Source organism: Narcine bancroftii, chromosome 3 (assembly GCF_036971445.1).
Source record: "Narcine bancroftii isolate sNarBan1 chromosome 3, sNarBan1.hap1, whole genome shotgun sequence".
NCBI classification, from domain to species: domain Eukaryota; kingdom Metazoa; phylum Chordata; class Chondrichthyes; order Torpediniformes; family Narcinidae; genus Narcine; species Narcine bancroftii.
In genome coordinates this window covers 283,579,190-283,604,093 of record NC_091471.1, presented here as the reverse complement: position 1 = coordinate 283,604,093, position 24,904 = coordinate 283,579,190, and the positions used below count along the sequence as shown (strand labels likewise).

Below are 24,904 nucleotides of genomic sequence, written 5' to 3'. Positions count from 1 at the left end.
CAAGCTGTAAACATTACTCTGCCTCTCTTTGTGAACCCATGAAAGAGCTACCTACAGAATAAAATTAGTCATGAGGAAACAACCTTGACAGGAATTATACTGGTAGATTTTCTTCTTCTGAAATTAACATTAAATCTTTCCTGGCACCAGTTGGGTCACAATTAAAATATGGTGTCAAATTTTGGGTGGACCACGAATATGCAAATGCTACAGGTAATGGTTAATTTAAAATGCAGAAAATGCTGGAGATATTTGAGCAGAAAGGCAGAGTCTATGGGGGGGGAGAAAGAGTAATGAAACATCTGGTTCATATTTCTGGAACTGCCACAGAATTGGAGTACAGAAGCGATGTACATATCGTAATCAGGAATGAATAAATGTTCGGGTTCCAAGAAGAGATTGTGTGAAAATATGGACCTTCAAAAAAAAAGAATTCCACAAAAGAGAGCTTGTGTTTGATATTTTGATGGTACTTGATGGGATAAAATGATTCCAGAGATTTAAATTTTAATTTAGATATACAGCACGGTAACAGGCCATTTTGGCCCACAAGCCCGTGCTGCCCAACTACACCCAATTAACCTACACCCCAGTACATTCCAAACTGTAGGAAGAAACCGGAGCCCCCAGGGAAAACCCACATAGACACAGGAAGAACGTACCAACTCCTTACAGGCAGAGTGGGATTCGAACCCAAGTTCCAATCACTAGCACTGTAACAGCATTGTGCTAACCGCTACACCAGTCGTGCCTAAAATTATTAAATGACTACAAAGTAAAATATGAGTTCAAAGACATTTTTCTTAAACATTGGCTTGATAGTACATGTACCACCAAGTGTGGTGCGTCGGGAGCCTAATGCGAATCCCTATCCTCCACTGCTGTCCACAGTTGCTGGGTTGGCTGGGAGATGCTGTACGCTAACCAGAATCATGAATGCAGACCATGTTAGTGATTGGCAGTGGCTGGTCCATGGCTGAAACCACCTGCATCCTAGTCTCTCTCACCGCCTCCTGCTGGTCATGAGGGAAGCTGCTGCCTCTGCCTCTCTTTGGCGGCACAACTCTCCCCAGCCAAGAGATTTCTCCATAATTACAAACCCAATGGCTAGTGGCCACCATTTGTTCCAGGCTCCTGTTACAGAACACACAAATTACCGGCAATTATTTACCATTGAGTCCTCCGACAGTTTGGACCAAGAGCTCTATAACATTTCTGCACTTTGTGGGATAGCAGTAACTGGAGTGCCAGTGTTCATAAGAAACAGTTTCCAGAATTAACTCAGGCAAAATCAAATAGTTTTAACAACTAATATCTTCACTTCTTCACTGTTTAAGCAGCCTGGACAGAGCTCATGAAAAGTTATTTATTGTAGTGTTTGAGCAGCTAAATTACCACCTATTTTCCAAAGTAAGTAAACAACTACAACTAAGATAATTATCCAAAATGACATTGATATTATTTCAGTTTAAAGCTTTTTTTTTGGAGGGCACCAAACACCAACTTCTTTCATGTCATTAGTTTTACATTTTATAATTCCCTTCATAAACAGTTTGATTAAGCACAATCCCAGCAATGAAAATTATAAACTTTGATGGCTTAAACTTTTAGCTGTTTATTTTTTTCATCAAAATGATTCAATGAAATAAGCCATACATTAATTCTTTGATCACAAATTATAATCTTATCGAATTATACAACAAAAATTATATTTTACTAATCTGATCCAGTTCTTTGAGATTGGCACTTGTAGAATAGATAAGAGGAACCCAATGGAGATGATATATGTCGATTTTTGAAAGCATTTTGGTTTTTAAAAGGCTTTGGGGATAAACCCTGAGGAAAAATATGGAGTTGGGTCCTGAAGGCGGCTGACTGCTGTACGGGCACGGCAACTCCTGGCACCAAACTGTATTGACTTTTGTCATTCCTTTGGACCTGTCATTAGCATGGAGAGGGACAGATATGGACAGATCTCTATATCAACTCTGCCCTGGCCTGCGCCCTGGAGAGGCCACTCCAGCCCAGTGACCACCAGTTGCGACTGACGGAGGCCACACAAATATATAAAATGGAATGGTGGAGCAGACATGAGGGGTTGAATGGCCTAATTCTCTGCTCCTATTTCTTAAGGTCTTATGGACATGCAAACTTTCTCATTTGAAGAATCAAGGGGACTTAATTTGTACTTGGTTCTCCCCCGATACCCCATAAAATCCCACAATGGGATGTTATGTTATGACACTGTGAATATTGAAGGAATATACTCAGAATTTCTACTCATTTCATGTTTAAATTTATCGCATCACCTCATCGCTTTCAAGAGCCCTGCCACTGCTGTATGTCCAGACTGCCACAGACTACCCATATTTAAAATGGAAATCTCAATAGCTGCATTATGCTTTCCCTTTCTGAATGCTACATTACTTTGATCAGTATTAACTGAATGTTTGTATACTAAGTTATTACCTGAATGTAGTTCAGGAAATACTCTTAAAGCTTGTATAGTTGCTCCCTTGCTAATCTTCAAACAATATTTTGCACAAATTAATCTGGAAATGAGTGGAAGTTCTTTTTGGATATGAATGAGTCTCCTTGCCCCATTCTAAAGGGTTTTAAAATTCACCATAAAAACCATTGCTTCTGTAATATGACCTTTGACATTTGCATGTTCTTCCAGCAGGGGGCCTACACAATTCCCACTGCATTCTTAAATAATTTTTTTTTAATCTGGAATTTTTATATTATATTGACTGAAATTCTTTATTATCTCCCATTACTTAGTAAAATTGAAGAAGATTTGAATGGGTAGGTAAATTTACCCATCACTCTAATTGCCACTCTAAACTGAGTGAAGATTAATATTTTCCTGAAATTGCAGCATCTTTTCCACAACCCCAAACCTTTTTTAAACCCCTTAGTAAGCATGTTGGGCAATTTATATGGAACTGTAAAGTACCCAAAGTATCCAGGGAAAAGTTAACATGGAACTATAGATTAGGAGGCATCCTCTCCTCATTGATAGATGGTCTTCAGAAATAAACAGCTGCATTTTCCCTTGAAAAGATCACATACAGTCTTAGGAAGGGATATAACACCTTCCTAAAAATCTGGAAGCCTTATTTAGAACATATAGGCACTTCACTGGTGCCACCATAAGGCTTCTATTGGTACTGGCCTCTATAAAGATCATAACATTGTGGTACTATCATGTTGTCTATGTGTTTTACTGTCGATGGGAATTTTCTTTATCTTCGTTTTTTCCTCTGTTTAATTGGATTTGTGCAGAGGGGATGGAGTGGAAGGATGGGTTTTCTTGATTTTGTATAGTTGTTGATTGTTAAATATATTTAAAATAATAAATAATACCCAAAATACATATTTCCCTTGCTGAGAAGTCTAGGATGAGGAACTCCATCTCAAAATAAGGGATAGGCTATTTAGGACTGAAATGAAATTGGATATTCACTCAGAGGATTAGGAATCTCTCTGTTGAAGAGCTGTAGAGGCTCTATTGCATTCAAAATAGAAATCAATAAATGTTTGAATAGGAGAGGAATCTGGCAAATGATGGCTGCAGAAAGAAATTTGGTGCTGAGGTTGAAGATCCGCTATAATCTTGCTTAATGTTGGAGCATGCATTTATACCATTTACTTTCTTGTTGTTTACTGTACTCACGCCAGTGTTTCCCTCCCCTGCAACACATTTAGATTCTCACCATTTAGAAGTATTCTACTTTCCTTCCAAGTAAAAAATTACTTGTCTTATGTACAGAAGTAGTACTTAAAGACAAAAATAAAGAAGACGCTTCAACAGAATGCAATGAAAATTCATCGGACTTGTTCTCTGATGGTCTTTATAATACAAGAAGAGATGGACTAAGATAGATCTAGAGTCTAAAAGAATAGTGATGGCCTTGTTGAAACATTTGAAATGTATAAAGAATAATGTATTTTTAACTAAAGTTAATTGTTTTTTTGTTTTAGGTATTATCTAATTTCACCTCCTTCATTGCACCTTTGTTGTCATTAGGAATACACAAGGTATTTGTTCTCAGTGCTTATCATCACCTTGTCCTTATGAAATTATAACATCTGCTTTGTTGAATCCTAACACTATGCTGTGTTCATGACTTCATTTTTGCATTTGAGAAATATCGTAGAGAATTTACCACCATACTTGTGATATTTCAGCTTCTATTATCTGGCTGCTCATAACACGTCCTCTCTGTAAAAGTGAGTCAGGTAAGTGCCCATAGATTTGTTCAGTCCAGGAATAGGCCCTTCATCCCACCATGACCATGCTGACCATTGTACCCATCTGCACTAATCCCATTTGCCAGCACTTGGATCTTCCAGGCCCTGGCATGTCAAGAACTCATTAGGTCCTTCTTCACTGTACTTAGCTTCACCAACCAGCCCTTGGATGAAAAGGCCTTCCTTAAATCACCTCTTGGTTCTTGCTCAAAAACTATGCCCTCCACTTTTAGACAAGCTGCAGTTGGAAATGTTTCCTTACATCTACTCTATCTGCTCTGATCCTTGTTTCTTGTAGTCTAGGTGATTCAGCCTCTTCTCAGGCAACATCCTGGTGAGTTTCCAACAATATGCCCCCTTTGCTGTTATGGCTAAAAATGTGCATAATACTCTACTTGTAGCTGACCCATGTTTTGTAAAGTCACAACATAATCTTTCAGTTCTTGCATTCTACAACCTAGCTCATGGAGTCAGTTATCCCCTAAGCCTTCTTTAACCACTTTTATCCACTTATGCTGCCACCTCCAAGGATCCTTCGATTTGTGCACTGGTCACTGTACAAGTGAAACAGGAAAGTTTGCAGACGGTGTGATTTTTGCAAAAACACAGAGGCGTTGGAGGAACTCAACAGGTCTGGCAGCGACATTTCAGCCTGAGCCCTGCTCAAGTTACAAGCACCTATGAAAAGGCTGGTGAAAAGGGAAGTACAGACCAAAAGGTGTTGTTTGGATACAAGAAGAAGACTGGAGAGAGGAAAGGTGAGGATTGACTGGGGAATTGTTTTTGGCTCTATGAAAGGGGACAGAGGGAAAAGGGACGAGGGAGACAAAAAGAATTAAAGGGAAGTAGACATGAGCAAAGATGTGAAGGGTGGGGGGGGGGGGTGGGGGTGGGCTGTATCAGTGAAAAATCACACATCCAAAGTAGCATGCGTCCCTCTGGGGCAATTCTATCTGCAGCAAAGCAGTGAGATGAGTGAAGAGGAAATGCCCATGCCAAGTGCATACATGTTCTCCAAGATTAGCTCCATATCAAATCCTCAAAGAGTGGAGAATAAGTGAATATCTGATTGATACTGCTGTCTCGATACTGTGGACTGTTTCATGTTGTCTATAAACTGTCTTGTATTGATATGAGAGCATGCATTTAAGAGTGCAATACATTTAACATTGCTTTATGTGCTTTTTGAATATTTGTGTCTCTACACACAGCATTCTTTAAAACTGTGAGCTGCATTGAACATTTGGTACTCTGCAACCTATACTTTGACATTGTGCGTGGAATGTACTGAAACATTGTTGTTTCCATAATTCACATCATTTTTCAGTGTGCATTGTAATTCTGATGTCTTAAATCTTTAACACTGTGTAGCTGTATTTAGTACAGCCATTCTTCAAATTAAGAGAGGGTTGAATTTCTGGAAAGCATGACATTTAGTGAATATTGAAAACTGAAAGGCCTCCCTTCCTCCTCTCCTCACCTATTTTATTTGGTCACCTATCTACTGGATAGATATCAATAAGATTTAAAGAATGCAGAGAAGATCTACTTGGATGTTTCCCGGACTTCAGGAACTGAGTGACAGGGAAAGATTAAACAGGTTAGGACTTTATTCTCTGGAGCGAAGAATGAGGGGAGATTTGATAGAGGTATTTAAAATTATGAGGGGATTAGACAGAGTAAATGTAGATAGGCTTTATCCCCTGAGGGTAGGGGAGATACAAACCAGAGGACATGGGTTAAGAGTGAAAGGGGAAAAATTTAGATATACATATAGCACTCAACAAGCCATTTCAGCCCATGTGTCTGTGCCGGTACATTTCGGACAGTGGGAGGAAACCAGAGCCACCCCACACAGACATGGAGAGAACATACAAACTCCTTACGGTCCCAATTGCTAGCGCTGTAAACGCGTTGCACTAACCGTGCCACCCTATGTACTGAAACAGAAAATTCTGGCCCTATATACTGAAATAGAAAGTTTGTAATGGGAACAAGAAATGTTCTTGTAAATTCCAAACAATTTAAAGTTCAGATCTTGAAAATAGCAGCAGGCCAAAGGCCTTTGTGCATTCATCATTTTTCAGTCTTGGGAGACTAAACACATCAGTGAAGTAAGTGTTTAAAACCATATTTAATAATTCACAGTAAATTTCCTGAGTAGACCAGTTTGCACCACCAAATTAAATTGCATTTAGTGCAAACAATCTGTTAATGTTATTTAAAGAAACAAAGTAACACTTACATATTTACCACCTGTAGATCTATTTTAACAAGCACCTGACCCTATTGATTTTCTCAGTCCTTCTCCAATACATAAATTGTCAGATGATGAAATGAAAAAACCAGTAATAATCCAAGTTTAAGTTGAAGCTTTGTTACGATAAACTGCCTTTTTCTTTAACAGAGACATAGTTGAAAAAAACTAATGCCATTTACATTCACTGTTTGAATTACAGGTACATACTTTTCTTCTTTTCTTTCTTTGGCTTGGCTTTGCGGACGAAGATTTATGGAGGGGTATGTCCACGTCTGCTGCAGGCTCGTTGGTGACTGACAAGTCCGATGCGGGACAGGCAGGCACGGTTGCAGCGGTTGCAAGGGAAAATTGGTTGGTTGGGGTTGGGTGTTGGGTTTTTCCTCCTTTGTCTTTTGTCAGTGAGGTGGGCTCTGCGGTCTTCTTCAAAGAAGGTTGCTGCCCGCCGAACTGTGAGGCACCAAGATGCATGGTTGGAGGCGAGATCAGCCCACTGGCGGTGGTCAATGTGGCAGGCACCAAGAGATTTCTTTAAGCAGTCCTTGTACCTCTTCTTTGGTGCACCTCTGTCTCGGTGGCCATATACAAACTATCGTCAATCTGCATTACATTGATCAAATCCTTTACATCTGCATAGACTTATTACTGCCATTTTTTTAAAAACTAAAATAACAAAGGGTCCAAAATTTCTGCAGTGCAGTCAGGACTGCACTATTTTATAGCTCAAAATTTAGCTATCTGCAAATGGGTTAGTAGTGGTAACAAATAATTTCTCCTCTCCTTAGAAGACATTTAAATTACGCAATCTTTAACAGTAAGTACAAACTATATATTTGAGGTAGTCATTAACTTTCAAAATATTACACTAAAATCATGAATCGTTGAAGTTTGTTCTTTTGATGTCATTGTAAAAATTCATCTGCTTAATAGCAGCCACATGGTTTTTGATTCCATCGGTTTTATAGCACCAGAGATTAACAAATACTCTACAGATGACATCTATCAAATGTACTTTTAACAAATGTGCTTTCTGTTCTGTCAACCTTCGCTAATTAGCTTTCAGTGAAATTTTACCAATTGGCTTTGACAAACAGGAAGGTGAGGGGGAACTTTTTCCACACAGAGAGTGGTGGGAGTGTGAACCAAGCTACTAGCTGAAGTGGTGAATTCGGGCTCAATTTTAGCATTTAAGAAGAATTTGGACAGGTACATGGATGGAAAAGGTATGGAGGGTGCAGGTAAGTGGGCCTAGAAAAAAATTGTTCGCCACAGACTAGAAGGCCTGATTCTTTCCTGTAGTGTTCTGTGTGTCTTCCTGCTTTTCCAGATTCTTAACAAAGGGCTCAGGCCTAAAACATTGATCACCATGTGACCTGTTGAGATTCTCCCCCACTTTTGTGTATTGTGAATTGAATTGTAGGGAAAGATTAGAAAGGCTTAAACCATCTTCCCTGGATGAAGAAGGCTGAGGGGTAGACCATAGAGAGGTTTAAAATCATGAGGGGTATAGATAGCATAAACGATCACAGAGTCTTTTTCCCAGAGTAGGGGAGTCCAAAACTAGGTTTAAGATGAAAAGTGAAATACTTCAAGGGGACATTTTCCACACACACAGTCCCAGAGGACTGGTTTATTAGAAACAAGGTTGGATGGCTACATGGAGAAGAATGGTTAGAGGGAAATAGGCCAAAATGCTAGGAAATGAGACTAGCTCAGGAAGGGCTCCTTGGTCAGCATGGATGAGTTGGGCTGATGGGCCTGTTTCTGTGTTGTACACTATAACATTAGCTGCTGGATGATTATGAGCTCAGTGAAAAATCCCTTCTGTTCTGATTTACTTTAATATTAAGGATTTTCAACCAACATGAGGTTACAAAACAAACAAAATCAAAGAAACATCACAGATATATAGAATAACTACATGTTGATATACAAAGGAAGAATCACATTTTATCACAATTATTAAATCCTGCACTATTTATAAGAACAAAATTACACACCATGCCGATCCTTCAAAGTAGAAAACAGAAAAAAGAAAAAGAAAAAGGACCCCCCACCCCAAAGGAAAAGGAAAAAGAAAAAGGGGTAATTCTCCTGTATGATGTGACAAAACCATCTGTTTTCCAAAAGCATTAATTACATACAGATGAAACATTACATGATTCATCCAGAGCTCACTTCCTCCCTTAAGGGATAAATGTCCTGACATAGACATCACTAGGGATACTGGAGATAGTAATGTCGGCGACCGAAGGGGGAATCATCTAAGGTTAACCCCCGTATTTGGTCTGCTTTTTTTTTTAAATTTTTCACACCATAAACCACATTAACCATGATACATACTTTTTCCTTTTCAAATATATACAGTGCCATTTTCTCCCCCCCCCCCCCCTCCCATCCCACCCTCCCTACCTCACCCCTCCCGTCCATTTAAAGGTATCTGGTCTGCTTGAGAAGAAATTAAAGCTGTCGACTGGCAGTTCAAGGTCAAGAATTATGCAGCAAGGGACAAGCCAGGTGCAACCAGTACACAGGCCCTTGGGGATAGCCATAGCTTCAATGTTAGTTTTGTAAATGGACTAATGTAACACATAAGATAATGTACATTTTAAAAGTGGAACAGCAATTCCTCTCTCCCTCACAGAGTGTGATTATTGCAGGTTCAAGAGCAAGGATGAACAACCTTTTAATTTAGACATACACCACAGTAACAGACTATTTTGGTCCATGAGTCCATACTGGGGGTGTATGGACTCGTGAGCCAAAATGGCCTGTTACCTTGCGGTATGTTTAAATTAAAAATTAAGGGGGTCGCCACTGTGATTCCTCATTATTATTGGGTTTTTTTTTTATTACCAAACACACAAGGTAACCTTGACTAGAGGGAGGGGTTAGATTAGATTAGTCTAGTTTATAGTTTTTACCTTTTTTCTTTCTTTATTATTTTATCAAATTTTTTCAATAAATTTTTTCAATAAATGGATCCGACATGGTTGCATACATTATTCTTATCAATAGTCTGAGGTACTACAAGTAATTATTGATGTAGTTTTATATATTTTCTTTTTTATTCATTTTTTTTCTATGTGTATTTACTTGTATACATTTTTATTATTATAATTGTATTATTATTATAAATTTAAATTTTTTTTAAATTTTCATTTAAAAAAATGAAAAATTAAAGCTTGGCCACCCCTGCTTGAAAGCATTCTTTTCAAATACCAATGAGCAATCTAACCTTCACTCATCACCAGGGTAGAGAATTTCAAAGAGTTACCAGGGGTTGGAGAGAAGAGGGAGCAAGAAAGGAAAATAGAGTGGAGGTGAGAGGTGGGGGGGGGTCACAGAGTTCTACAATGGAGATACAGGCCTTTCAGCCCAATGTCCATACTGACAAAACCTTTGTTTGGCCCATATCCATCATAGCACATATGTTTGTGTAATCAGCAAACTTACTCATCTGACTGCAAACATTCTTAACTAAATCATTCATGTATATAACAAAAACTCCTACTTCTGAGTCCTCCAATGCACAAGTAGAATTCCTTCAATATGGAGATCGAATGATCCTACTCCAGAAGTGCACCTCCAGCAACTTGTAAAACTTCATTTAGACTGCATTATGCTTGCAATATAAACGTTACAGCAGCCTTGGCAATAACCTGATGTTCCACACAAACTTTTGTGTAACCTTGACCCCTGTCTCATGCAGTACAGCATAATAATAAGCTGTTTTACTTTTCCTTCCAAATGGACGAATCTCACATTGTTCAGCTCCATGTTGAACTCCATCTGCCAAATTCTTGCCCACCCATTTCTATCCTTCTGCTGGTTCAGTTTTCCCTATTGTTGTTGGGTTGCCATTGGGCTCAAGTTGGAGGTGGCTTCAGCTGGGGGATAGATTTTCCTCACAGGCTCTGATTGCTACTTGTTTTATTTAACTGCTAGCAACCTTGTACAGTATTAATTTAGCTCATTTGAAATGTCACCATGAAGTGAGTCACACATTTACATTCCATTAAATTGCAAAACAATTAGGAAGAAGTTCTACGGGTGATTCAGTCCTGTGGAAAGAGGACAGGATAACCAAGTTTTTTTCATTGATGCCATAAGGTGTTGGGCCAGAAAACAAAGCCTGTCTAAAAATGAAATGAAAATGTTCAGATACTCAGTAGGTCGGCTAGCATTTGTGAAGAGAGAAATGTTTCGGGTCAGTGGTCTTCTTTAGGAACTGTATGTGGCTCTCAAACTTATGAATGTTCATGATTATGCTGTGTACGGTTTTTTTTTTGCTTGCACGGCCGATTAGTGGTAATTCTGCCGTGCCTGCAGCAAAAATGGAATCTCAGGGTTGTGATGTTACGTATGTGCTCTGACAAGAAATCTGAAAATCAATAGATGCCGTCACTCCTGATTTAAGCAGGTTGTGATGACTTCACATCGATCAGGAATACAGGAGACACATTTAGTCAGCGTCAGCTTGACAGTGTGTTCAACGAATGGAAAGGTGTATTGATGAAGTGGTAAAGGTGTTTACATGCAATATACAAAATCTGAATGAATGGAGTGAACAAAATTGAGAATTAAAGCAGTTCACAACATTTTCCTTTATTTTAATTTTTTTTGGAGATATATCATGAATAAAGTTTCCTTTCCAAAAAGAGAACATCTCCACTCTTCAATCCTATCCTTTCAGAACTAAACCCAGGACAAGGTTGATTGCCCAGTGTGGTTGAGTTTAATGAAATGAATATCGAATGTTCTTTCCTCCTTTCTACGGATGCTTGAAGCAAAATGTATTTGTTAGGAAGACTTAAAGTAACGTTTTTCTGATATTGAGTGGGCTGATACTCGGAGGGGAAATTTTGACACAAATATGCTCTGACTGATCATCTTTGATAAAGAAAAGCTCAGTGCATCAACCATTGGCTAATGAAGAATGAGCAGAGCTTTCAGTGAATTGTGGATTTCGCTCTTTACACAGATCATCAATTTGTATGTTTCTACATCCTTCCTCTTGCACTGACATATTCAGGTATTTGCTCTGAGAAAAAAAACAATTAAATGCCAAAAAAACAATCTGTACAATGCCTTGAACAGAAGCTTTCCCCAGTCACGTTGAACAAACTCTGATCTGAGCCAAATCAGGAGATGGTGGGCAGGAGGTGGGGTTTAAGGGGCATCTTTAGGAGGGGAGAAAGAGGTGTGGAGTTTAAGTGGGGGATTCCAGGTTAAGGAGCTTGGGATGAGAAAGTAAGGTGCCAATGACGGAGCACTGAAATTTGGGGAACGTGAAGTGGGATTGGAGATGGGCAGAAATCCCACAGAGGAATGAAACACAAAAGTCTGTAGACACTGTGATTGTAGTAAAAACACAGAAATGCTGGAGGATCTCAACCGGTCTTGCAGCATCTATATGAGGTAAAGATATATTACTGATGTTTCAGGTTTGAACCCTTTTTCATGGTACAGTATGTAAAAGAACAGGATAAAGGAAGCAACATGTGCCTGGAGGCAGAGGAGTTTGAAATGAATGCTTTGCTTCAGTGTTCACCAGAGTGAGGGATTTTGGTCAAAGCAAGGACAGTATAGAACAAGCTTATGTGCTTTTGTGGTTAGGAAAAAGAAAATACTGTATCTTCTTAAAAACATTCGGATTGATAAATTCCAAGGACCAGATGAATTATACTACTGCAGGAAGCGAGGGAAGATATTGCTGGGACAATGGGCCATGATCTTTGAATCCTCACTGACCACAGGGGAGGTACTAGAGGACTGGAGAATGACAAAAGTAGACCCCTTTTTTAAAAAAATGGTAATAGGGAGAATGCTGGGGATTATAGGTCAGTGAATCTTACGTCAGTGGTGGGTAAATATGGGGGAGGATTCTTAGGGACAAAATTTATAAATATTTAGAGTGGGACAGTCAGCATGGCATTGTGAGAAGCAGATCATAAGCTTAATTGAGTTTTTTTTTGAGAAATTAAAAAAGAAATTGGTGAAGGTAGATTGGTAAATGTGGAATATATATGGATTTTAGAAAGGCATTTGACAAAGTCCCCCTATTGGTAGACTCACTCAGAAAGTCATGGGATCCATGGAACCTTAGCTGTCTGGATCCAGAATTGTCTTGGCTGAAGACAGCAGAGGGTAGTAGTAGATGGAATGCATTCTGCCTGGAGGTCAGTGACTAGTGGAGTGCTGCAGAGATCAGTTTGTGATTTTTATAAATGACCTGGATGAAGAAGTGGAAGGACAGTTCAGTATGGTTGCGGGTGACATGAAGGTTTGAGGTGTTGTAAATAGTGTAGAGGGTTGTCATAGGTTACAATATATGGACAGGATGCAGGGATGGGTGGAGAAATAGCAGATAAGTATGAAGTGGAGCATTTTGGAAGGTCAAACATGGTTAATGGGAGGATTCGTAACAGTGTGGAAGATCAGAGCGACCTTGGGTCCAAGTCTATAGATCTCTCAAGGTGACTGCAGAGGTTGATAGGGTAGTTAAGAAGGCTTATGGTATGTTGGCCTTCATTAGTCAGAGGAGGGATTGAGTTCAAGAGTCATGAGGTAATGTTACAACTATAAAACTCTGGTTATATCAGACTTGGAATATTGTGTTCAGTTCTGGCCACCTCATTACAGGAAGGATGTAGAAGTTTTGGAGAGGGTGTAGAGGAATTTACCAGGATGTTGTCTGGATTGGAGGCAAGAAATACAGAGCCAGGGCTAATCCCCTTTGGCACGAAGAAGATGAGACGTGATTTAATAGAGGTCTACAAGCTAATAAGAGGTATGAATAGGGTGGAAATCCAGCATCTTTTTCCTACAGTGACAGTAGGAAATATCAGAGGACATCTGTATAAGGAGAGGTGAGAAAAGTTTAGGGGAGACATCAGGAGTATGTTTTTTATGTGGAGAGTACTGGATGCCTGGAATGCATTACTAGGGGTGGTGATGGAGGCTGGTGTAACAGGACATTTAAAATATTCTTAGGCAGGCACATGGATGCAAGAAAAATAGAGGACTATGTGTGTGAGCTCAAAGGTTTAGATTGTTGGGTAGGTTTATATAGTTTGGCACAACATTTTGGGCTCAAGGGCCTGAACTGTGCTGTAATGTTCTATATGTGCATTAATGTGATTGATATTGTACATGTACATTAGTGAGAGAATATTCAAGTTTTTCTGAGTGTAAGTATGGGTTTAAGTCTGAACAACATAAATCACTGGCAGAGAGAACCACCTCAGAAGAACAGGAAAGTCTGATGTCAGCAAGTTAGATCTCTGATATAGATTTCCTGATTTAATATAACTCAGCAAAGCTAGGGCACTTATCTTCAGCAACCAGGAATATGGGGCAAATGAGCAGCTTGTGTGGTGAATCTCTAAAATATCATTCCACACTAAATACTATTATCAGGTAGCTCCCAGTGTCGCAGGTCCAGGCTTCCATTTGTGGCATAGTACATGCACTAGTCTTGATAAAGGGGGGGGATGAAGACAGAAAATTAGCAGCAACAGAATGAAATAACCATAATGACTGGGTTATTTGTGACTGTTTTCCAGTTAATAAAATTGAGTCAAATATAGTTGCAAAATTGTAATATCTTAATTTTGTCATATCAACAAGCATTTGTGTAGGAGCTGCAAGACAGAAATTGATTGTGTTTAGTAAATTATCAAAATATCTCTGTACACGAAAGCTTTGAAAATAAATTGGCTCGGAATGATGAAGGACTGAATAGAGGTATATAAAACTATGAGGGGCTTAGATATGGTAGACAACCAGCACCTATTTTTAGTTATTCTTGATGAAGGGCCCTGGCCCAAAACATTGGTTACCCTTTACTAATGGTGCTGTGTGACCTGTTGGGTTTCTCCATGTTTGAATATGGCATCTCTTTCCCTCAGGGTGACAGTAGCAACTATCAGGGAATATCTCTTTAAGGTGATTAGAGAAAGGTTTGGTGGAGATGTTAGAAATAATTATTTTTTTCACAGAGAACAGTGGACTATAGGGACATTTAAATGACTCTTATATGTTTTCTACATATAACCATATGCAGCACAGAACAGGCCAGTTTGGCCCTACTAGTCCATGCCGGAACAAATCCCCACCCTTCTAGTCCCGCTGACCAGCTCCTGGTCCATACCCCTCCAATCCTCTCCCCTCCATGTAATTATCCAGTCTTTCCTTAAATGTAAATAACGTATTTGCTTCAACCACCTCTGCCGGAAGCTTATTCCACATCCCAACCACCCTTTGTGTGAAGAAATTTCCCCTTATGTTCCCCTTATAATTTTCCCTCTGCAATCTCAAACCATGGCCTCTGGTTTGAATATCCCCCACTCTTAATTGAAAAAGCCTATCCACGTTGACTCTCTCTTACAACTTATGTTTTTCCTCCCCCCCCCCCCCCCAATCGGCAGTCATCACACCTACCTTCCGGAGTGGTCATTCACTCTGGAATGACCAGAACAGCAAAATAGTCTGATCTAACCATGCATTTACACTAAATATCTGAGGTGTGGTACTTTTGTAGGCTGGACGTGGGATGCCACATCATCGATGTTGACCGTGACATATAACCTATGTGCGACTTACAGCATTGTGCATCGTCAATAACGTCCATTCATTAGCCTGTTGCTGCCGAATTCCTGCAGTTGTGTTCGGAACGATATTTTACCTGCAGGACCTTTTACACAGACTCCATTCTGGAATTTTGGGAACAATTTTCTGGAATGCAGCAGCTGTGGAAAAAAACATATTAGATAGGCACATGGATACAAGAAAAATAGAGTTGTGGGTGTGAGTCTGGGAAGAATTAAGATTGTTGTAGAGTAGGTTTATATACATCGTGGGCTGAAGGGCCTTTGCTATAATGTTCTAATTACCAAAGATAGATTATTGATAATGTGAAGAAATTCCTCTGGATGCTTTAATCTAAGGTGATGCAAAATTAATTTTGGAAAGTTAAGCAACAGGTTAGAAAAACTTTGTGAATGTCCTGTAGCATTTATAATTGAGAATTTTTGGTGGAGTGGATTAAAGGAGTCTGGGTTTGGTGAGCAAAGAGGGGAATGGATTGTGCATTTCCACTTAAGACAATTACAAAAATATTAGTTAACGAAATAGTTTGAAAATTAACAAGCAGAAAAGCATCGGAAGACATACAAGTTTCTCAACAGAAATACATTTGAGTGAGAAAAACGTTCCTATAAGGAGAATGCCCCATTTCAAGAATAATAAGGGAATTTCAAAATGATATCAAATGAAAGAAAAAAAGCAAGTTTAAATATTACAAAGTTCAGTAAGTGTAGTGATAGAGTGCTACCAACAGGAGGAGTCGGAGATGGTGTGTGTAGAGTTAGAATGCTACACACTCCATCTCCTACTCCTCCTGCTAGTAGCACTCTATCACTACAGTAAGTACGCCAGAAAATGTAGGTGAGCAAAAGAATGATTTTTTTTAAAATGGAGAATAGGGCATTGAACAAGATTTTTTTTTAAATCAGGAAAAAGTATATCAAAATTTGTATCTAAATAATGATAAAGAGACTGGGAAATTAATAATATAAAATCAGAAAATTTACAATTATTTTGTATCTGTCTTTATGGTATACAATGCCAAAAGCACCCCAAAAGTATAAAATTATGGGAGGAGAAACAAGACAGGAACTTAAAAATGATCATTACGCCAAGACTAGAAGTAATGAGTCCCTTGTCCATTCATCCTTTCATACTAATTGCTCCCCCATGACTGCCAAAGATTCTACACCTGCACCAGCCTCTCATCACTATTGTTTCTTTGTTCTCCCAAGTGAGGCATCATTTCACCTGTGAATCTGCAGGGCCCATTGACTGCATCAGGTGATCCCAAAGTGACCTCCTCTGCATTGGAGAAAACTGGATGCAGACTGGGGGAATCAATGAGCACATCTGCTCTGTCCTCTGCCACAGCAAGGGATCTCTGAGTGGCCAGCCACTACAATTCCACTTTCCATTCCCACACTGCCATCTGTCCATGGTCTCATGTACTGCCAGGTTGAGAATGCAAAATGGAGAAACAGTGCCATCTCGGTAGTTTTCAACCAGACAGTATCAATATCAACCTGCAATTTCCTGTAGCGCTCTTTTATCCCCTTCCCCTCTTTCTCTGATCCCATTCCTCTTTATTTCCATCTCTCTCTTCCCCACCCTCTGCACCTTCCTTCCTATAGCTCCCAACCCTTCCTTTCCTCCTATCAGAGCACATCGTTCTCAGCCCTCTGCCCCTTCCCCGATCACCTCTTAGCTCCTTTCTTTTGTTCCCCTTCCCTCCTGTACTCACCCATCGCCTGCCTGGCTGTGCTCTTTTCATACCCCACTTTTTTATTTGGAGCAAAAGGTCAATGTTTCCTGGACTTGACTGCTTGAATCCTGGGTGGGTGTGCTTTTTTTTAAAAAAGTGGCCAAAGAGATGATGATTGCATTGGCTTTGATCAAAATTCCTTGATTATGGAACTCTTCCTTCACTTTGGAACATAATGTATGTAACTCCCCTATTCCCAGAAAAGGAGGGAGACAAAAAAAATCTACAAGTCTGTGCTTAACATGCCATTCAGAAAACTCTGGTATTTACTATCAAGAAAGTACATGGAGTCCTTGTTATTCACTGATTCAAGGATCCAGGTAATTGCTCGGTTGACTGTGTATTACTAGGAGTGCTGGTAAACCATGCAATCCTCCAGAACCCTCTCCTGTCATGTCTGTGAATTAAGCAGATTTTTACTCCAAGTTTCCCAGGAAGCAGAACCATGCGTCCATTATATGGAGTAATGTTCCTAATTTTTTTTTACTGAATTACTTCATTTTCAAAATAGATTAAAATTTGACCTCCCAAAGCTCAAATTTATTGTCAGAGTACATACATGACAGCACATACAACCCTGAGATTCTTTTACCTGTGGGCGAGGCAGGATTTCCTCATTACCAGTAACTGTAAACTGTCCTCAAGAAGAAAGAATACCCAGAATGAGGGTACTCAGTAGCAGAATTTCAGGGTAGTGTGGATCAAAATGTCTAATGTTTAATGTGAGCATGTCTGAAGATATGGATTCTGCGCAGATCTGTGTGGGGATGGCAAGAAGAGTACTACTACCATGCATTTGGCAAACTAGAGATTTGGTGGCAATATAAAAGACTGGAGACTGATGATTCACAAAGTCCATTTTTACATACTGCTTTTGACTGGTTCGAGTAAATTAATCTTGCTGGCACATGCACAAAAGGACAGTAAGCTTGAATCTGAGCAAAAATCAAACTCCTGATGGAACTAACTGGGTCAAGCAACATCTGTGGAGGTAGAGGTATGGTTGATGTTTTGGATCACCTCTTCAGGTCTGATGTATGAAGAAAGACTGGATAGACCAGGGTGATACTCATTGGAAGTTAGAAGAATGAGAGGGGATCTCATTAGAGACATGAAATTCTGACAGGACTAGGTAGGTAAATGGTGGAAGAATGACCCGAATGGCCTGTTTCCATACTGTGAAACTCTATGACTGACTTTAGACCCACATAATAAAAATATAAAATAGTGGAGACACTCGAAGTCAGGCAGCAACTGTGGAAAGTAGAACAGAGTTAATGTTTCAGGTCAAATACCCTTCATTTGAACTGGATCTGAGAGAAGTTAAGTCTTAAGTTGCAGAGAGTGTGAAGGAAAGATGAGTTGGACAAAGGGAAGAGCTCTAATAACACGAGGCTAAGATTCCTATGGGGAACAGATGCTTCATCCTTATCCCATCCAAGAGCTGTTTTTATTAGGACCTCCAATGCTTCTGATGCTGACATGTGGCAAAGGGGAAGCCTGTCCCAATTGCCATGTAATGTCCCATCCTGTTGGGCATTGCTACATGCCTATCCTTTGTGGAAGTTTTTCCAATGAAACCACACAATTCAACAGTCATTGGTCAGCATGGAACATCTTGCATATACTGAGATAGAAGGGCTTGATGGATACTCTGGTACCCTGAGCAGACATTTACGATCATCTGGTATAATTTCTCATGACCAGAACTCCCCAACAAGCATGACCTTCAGTTAGAGGAGGCCCTCTGGCAATGTTACCCCCAGTACGTTGCCCTCGATAGAGTTATAACAGTTTATGCAGACTGGATTTCTAAAAGAGTGTGGAGAAAGATGCAAGTGTTTTTTAACGTGGTTCATCCCCAACAGTAGTACAACAGCAAACACCCTGACTTATGAGCTACTCCTGGGGATGCCTGCAGGGCATCCTGTAAAATCATCAACTCAGTGATGGTCTGCCCCAATGTTGGTCTTCCAGCATATTACAATGCCAATGAGGAAGTGCTGGCAACTGGCACATTCCAGGCTACAGAGAACATGCTGAGAAGCTCTGAGGCTTGATGCATCCAACCTGAGGGTTACGTGGGGAAGGACCACAGTCCAGGACACTTTCACCCAAGGTCCCCTCCACCCCCACCCCTAGACTTCATAAGGACAGGATTCCCCTCGCCCTCACTACCACCCCACCAGCCTCCGCATCCAACACATCTTCCTCCACAATTTCTGCAGGGGGAAGGAGGGGAAGGGGGAGGGGGAGGAGGGGGAGGGGAGGAGGGGAGGGGGAGGGGAGAGAGGGAGGGGAGGGGGGAGAGGGAGGGGGAGGGGGGTAGGGGAAGGGGGGAGGGGGAGGGGAGGGAAGGGGGGAGGGGGAGGGGAGGGGGAGGGGGAGGGGAGGGGGAGGGGGAGGGGAGGGGGGAGGGGGAGATGGGGAACGGTTCCCAGTCTCACCTCCGGGACGAATCCTCATTCGGACCCCAGTGTCCATTCCAGCCACTGCCCGTGACCCAGCCTCGGGCTGCCTGACCCGGGCCCGGGGCTGCTCCAAAGGAGACCAGCCGACGTGTTTTGTTCCCCTCGTTCATTCGCCACGGCGGCCCGGGGAGGAACTCAGCGGGTCGAGGAACGTTCTTTCGATGCCGCTCCGCTCGCTGAGCACATGCGGCGGGAAGGACAGCGCGCGGCGGTGCGGTGGGTGGGGCCGAACCCGTTGTGTTACCCGGGCGACGGGCGTGGGCCTCCTCCGTTACCCGGGCGACGGGCGTGGGCGTGGGCCTCCTCCGTTACCCGGGCGACGTGTGTCGGCCTCCTCCGTTACCCGGGCGACGGAGCCCACACTCGGTGGCACAGCCGGCGGCATGAAGGCTGCGGGTGCGGTCGCGCTGTGCTCGGTCCTGGGTAAGGCTTGCGCCCGGCGGAGAACGACGAGTCTGTGGCCGATCGAGGCGGAGCCTTGGCTCCCCGGGGAAATGTGGGGATCCCCGGCAGGAACTGGGGGGGGTCAACATGGGGCTGAGTGAACGTCTGCAGACCCTGTGATTGGAGTCAAAACACCAAGGAAATGCTGGAGCACCCAGGGCTCTGGCAGCCTTTAGGCCTTGGGGAGGGCCTAATGTTGCTTCGGTCTCTTTACTATACACCTGCTGACTTTTTAATGTATCTATGGGCGCTGCTCGACCACTCCTGTTCTCCCAGCAGCCAGCTCCCCACCATGACTACCAGCCCCCCCACATCTCCATCGGGCACACAAAACTCAAAACGGTCAACCAGTTTACCTATCTCGGCTGCACCATTTCATCAGATGCAAGGATCGACAATGAGATAGACAACAGACTCGCCAAGGCAAATAGCGCCTTTGGAAGACTACACAAAAGAGTCTGGAAAAACAACCAACTGAAAAACCTCACAAAGATAAGCGTATACAGAGCCGTTGTCATACCCACACTCCTGTTCGGCTCCGAATCATGGGTCCTCTACCGGCACCACCTACGGCTCCTAGAACGCTTCCACCAGCGTTGTCTCCGCTCCATCCTCAACATCCATTGGAGCGCTCACACCCCTAACGTCGAGGTACTCGAGATGGCAGAGGTCGACAGCATCGAGTCCACGCTGCTGAAGATCCAGCTGCGCTGGATGGGTCACGTCTCCAGAATGGTGGACCATCGCCTTCCCAAGATCGTATTATATGGCGAGCTCTCCACTGGCCACCGTGACAGAGGTGCACCAAAGAAAAGGTACAAGGACTGCCTAAAGAAATCTCTTGGTGCCTGCCACATTGACCACCGCCAGTGGGCTGATAACGCCTCAAACCGTGCATCTTGGCGCCTCACAGTTTGGCGGGCAGCAGCCTCCTTTGAAGAAGACCGCAGAGCCCACCTCACTGACAAAAGGCAAAGGAGGAAAAACCCAACACCCAACCCCAACCAACCAATTTTCCCTTGCAACCGCTGCAATCGTGTCTGCCTGTCCCGCATCGGACTGGTCAGCCACAAACGAGCCTGCAGCTGACGTGGACTTTTTTACCCCCTCCATAAATCTTCGTCCGCGAAGCCAAGCCAAAGAAGAGAAGAAGAAGATACTGTTTTTCTTTGGCTTGGCTTCGCGGACGAAGATTTATGGAGGGGGTAAATGTCCACGTTTGCTGCAGTCTCATTGGTGACTGACCAGTACGATGCGGGACAGGCAGACACAGTTGCAGCGGTTGCAAGGGAAAACTGGTTGGTTGGGGTTGGGTGTTGGGTTTTTCCTCCTTTGTCTTTTGTCAGTGAGGTGGGCTCTGCGGTCTTCTTCAAAGGAGGTTGCTGCCCGCCAAACTGTGAGGCGCCAAGATGCACAGTTTGAGGCGAGATCAGCCCACTGGCGGGGGTCAATATGGCAGGCACCAAGAGATTTCTTTAGGCAATCCTTGTACCTCTTCTTTGGTGCACCTCTGTCTCAGTGGCCAGTGGAGAGCTCGCCATATAACACGATCTTGGGAAGGCGATGGTCCTCCATTCTGGAGACGTGACCTACCCAACACAGTTTGGTCTTCAGCAGCGTGGATTCGATGCTGTCGGCCTCTGCCATCTCGAGTACTTCGATGTTGGAGATGAAGTCGCTCCAATGAATGTTGAGGATGGAGCGGGGACAATGCTGGTGGAAGCATTCTAGGAGACGTAGGTGATGTTTTTCCAGACTCTTTTGTGTAGTCTTCCAAAGGCGCTATTTGCCTTGGCAAGTCTGTTGTCTATCTCGTTATCGATCTTTGCATCCGATGAAATGGTGCAGCCGAGATAGGTAAACTGGTTGACCGTTTTGAGTTTTGTGTGCCCGATGGAGATGTGGTCACAGTGGGGAGATGGCTGATGGAGGACCTCAGTTTTCTTCAGGCTGACTTCCAGGCCAAACATTTTGGCAGTTTCCGCAAAACAGGACATCAAGCGCTGATTCTGGCTTAACAGGTCGTACAGCCCCTTTGGGAGAAGGATCGGTTAATGTTGTGCATGCACTCACACAATTAAGACTTGGAAGTGTGATGCTTTCTCATCCTTTACTTCTGTTGGACAAACAGGGTTGTACATAGGGAAAGATGACCATGATGTCCAGCAGAGCCCACCCAACACTCCATTCGGAAAATGCTGACTGGCCCCATATGATTACATCGGGCCCAGGATGACAAGTGAGAATTAGAATACATCTAAGCAATTATAAAAGGGAAAGTATTTCATAATGATCAGGATGCATAGTCCTTAAAGGGCTCAGGTGGTCTTCTTTCTCTTTTGAACAGGCTTGGCGTGGCTTGCTCGGGACACGTAGGTATAATCGAGTTGGTGGCAGCTGCACACCTTCGCTGACCTTTGGCAGCGACTGCCCGTCTTTGCTGCCCTCCTGGCTGCGTGTCTTAGTTACTGAACTCCATCAATGAGGGGTGGGATGGTTGGAGCAGGTCTGGTTCCACCTCCTCCAGTTCAGGAGGCAGTTCATGGACCATAGTGTCAATCAAAGCTCATAATTGGTCAATGTGTCGCTTCCACAATCTGTCCCCCCACTAGAACAGAGTATGAGTAGGGGCTGAATTTTTGTAAGATTACTCCTACCACCTATGGGTCTTTATACTGTTTATAATCTTGCACCAGAACGCTCTCGCCCATTTCCAATGTTCCAGGTGAGGTTTGTGGCGATGCCTTTTTTTTTTGCAATTGGAGACCCAAATCTGGATGAACTGTGGACAGCCTGGTCAGCAGGTTGCGGCCAAACATTAGTTCTGCTGGGGTGCATTTTGTGGTAGAATGTGGCATGTTACCCCAATAAGAAATCTGGAATTTTGTGTGTCCTGGAGGCATCTAAAAGTTTCATGGTTTTCATTGCTTTTTTGAACATTTGTACAAAACGTTCTGCCTCCCCATTAGAACTTGGGTAATCGGGTACGCACAAAATATGTCTGATAATGTTGTCACACGTCAATTTTTAAAAATGTTCTGATGTAAATTGAGGCCCATTGTGTAACTAATTCATGAGGCAATCCGTAAGTGGCAAAAATAGTTCATAAGACAGTCAATCAAGGGATCTGCTTTGGTGTTTTTCAGTTGTGAAACTACTGGCCATTTGGAGTGTGCGTCCACATCTATTAGGAAAGTCTCACCCATGAATGGTCCAGCGAAGTCTATGTGAATCCGATGCCAAGGTTTGGATGGCCATTTCCATGGGTTAGCTTCGGCTTACGGCATTTTTGGCTGCATTGACTGACATACTTTGCATTCTCTTACTGTTGTTTCAATGTCTCTGTCTATGGAGGGCCACCAGACATGCATTCGGGCCAATGCCTTCATTCATTCTATTCCCAGATGGTTGTGGTGTCATTCTGATTACATGGTAGTTTGCCATTTGGCTTGAATAATTGTACAGGTACCCCATGGTGAACATCCTTCTTCGACTGATAGTTCATAGTGGCATGTGCGGTAAGGTTTTAAATCTTCTGGGATGACTTCAGATTTGGGCCATCCATTAAGGGTGAAGTATAGGATCTTGCTTAATGTTGCCCCTTTTCCGGTTTCCTTTCTGATCATCTGGGCTGTAATGGGCAGTTGTTGAAGTTGTTCTTGGTTGACGGCTGCTGCCTCTACTCTCCATTTAATGATTTCTTCTCGTTCTGTTCGGGTAGCGGCATGTGTGATAAAGCATCGGCATGGCTGCTGAGTGTTCCTGGTTTAAATTTTATATCATAGTTATACGCCGCTAGTAGCATGGCCCATCTTTAAATTATGGCCAGAATTTACCTCAGTGTGGCCCCAGGATTAAACAAGAGGCCTGTTGTTTTTGTTCAGGGTGAATTTTCTTCCATAAAGATATTGGTGGAATTTTTTTTTACACTAAAAATTATTACCAATCTTTCTTTTTCCAGTTGTGTTCACTTGTGTTATTAGTCTGGTTAAAACCTTTTCAAGGTTTTCGGCCGGTGATGGTAACATCCAACTGAAAGTCCATATAGTAATTTGTCCATCGTCGCTTGAAAAATTGCAGGTACCTGCTGAAATTCTATAAGGCAGGTGTGGAGGTGAATAGTCCCAGATGGATATTGATTGTCGCATATTCCCTTGATTTTTTTTTGTCCAATTCTATCTGTTGATATGCTCGTGATAAATCTAGTTTTGCGAACTAAGTTTTGGAAAAATTCTTGGAACAATTCTTCTGCCTTGGGCATCAGGTATTTGGAGTGATGGATTGATGGTGACTTTGTAATCACTGCAAATGTGAATCTCACCATTTGCTGCCCAGTCGCCGTATTGTATTGGTTCTAATATGCCTTCATGTTTTAGTCTGTTTAATTCAGCCTCAATTCTCCCTTTCATAGCAAACGGGACCGTTCTGGCTTAGTGCTGTCTCATCTGCACTTAATAACTGAGATAGAAGTAATGGTAAGCCTTGACCTGTCATTCCTGCTGTACACCTAGAGCCTCTGCTCTCCCAAACTTCTCAGGTCAAAGCCCCACACTTTCCATTCCAAAATTGCTGCTCTACTCGCCTCCTTTTATACACTCCTGAAACTAATCAAGTAAATCTGTTTTTAATGCTCCCCCTCACATGTGCCTCCTCCTCTCTCAGTCAAGACAGTAGGGCTTCCACCTCTCTCCCAATCCGCTCTGTCTCCTCTCTCCTGACAGGCAGCACAATGGGGAGTCACCAATTTAATTTGTGGAATGAGAGGTTTGTCCTATCGAGAGAGGGTAGACGGTTTGTGTATGATGATGGATGATATTATTCCAGCTTTAATCAGGCTTTACGAGGGCACATATCAAGATCTTTTCATTGGTTGGAGAGTTTCAAAGGAGACAGAACGACAAATTAAGAGCCCTGTCATTTAAAATTTGAGATGCTAACACCGCTTCAGAACTGATGCAAGCATGCCCTCGGCTATCTTTAGTAACCTTTCTACACTACCATTTCTCAATTTCTGAGATGCGTAGATATTCCTTGCAGAGCAGTGGATTTCTGGAATTCTCTGCCCTTGAAGATAAAGGCCAAATATAAGCTGGTGGTGGAGAATTATTTGGGAATTTGGAG

General features: G+C 42.3%; 2 protein-coding genes across 3 annotated transcripts in view; one reads left to right on the top strand and one right to left on the bottom strand.

Annotated features, from left to right (window-relative positions):
- Positions 1-19,647, bottom strand: part of LOC138758879 (uncharacterized) — a 33,380-nt gene extending 13,733 nt beyond the window's left edge. For both annotated transcript variants that reach the window (XM_069928401.1, XM_069928403.1), the window contains exons 1-2: positions 19,316-19,647; positions 15,122-15,267 (exon numbers count right to left, since the gene is read on the bottom strand). Coding sequence is in view for 1 of the 2 variants with exons in the window: in XM_069928403.1 (XP_069784504.1) it covers positions 15,122-15,133 (12 nt within the window). In the remaining variant the exon portion in view is untranslated. The remainder of the gene's footprint in view (positions 1-15,121; positions 15,268-19,315) is intronic.
- LOC138758878 (uncharacterized) overlaps positions 19,331-24,904 on the top strand; it is an 83,696-nt gene continuing 78,122 nt past the window's right edge. The window contains exon 1 of the mRNA XM_069928400.1: positions 19,331-19,762. Within this exon, the coding sequence (XP_069784501.1) occupies positions 19,501-19,762 (262 nt within the window). The 5' untranslated portion in view covers positions 19,331-19,500. The remainder of the gene's footprint in view (positions 19,763-24,904) is intronic.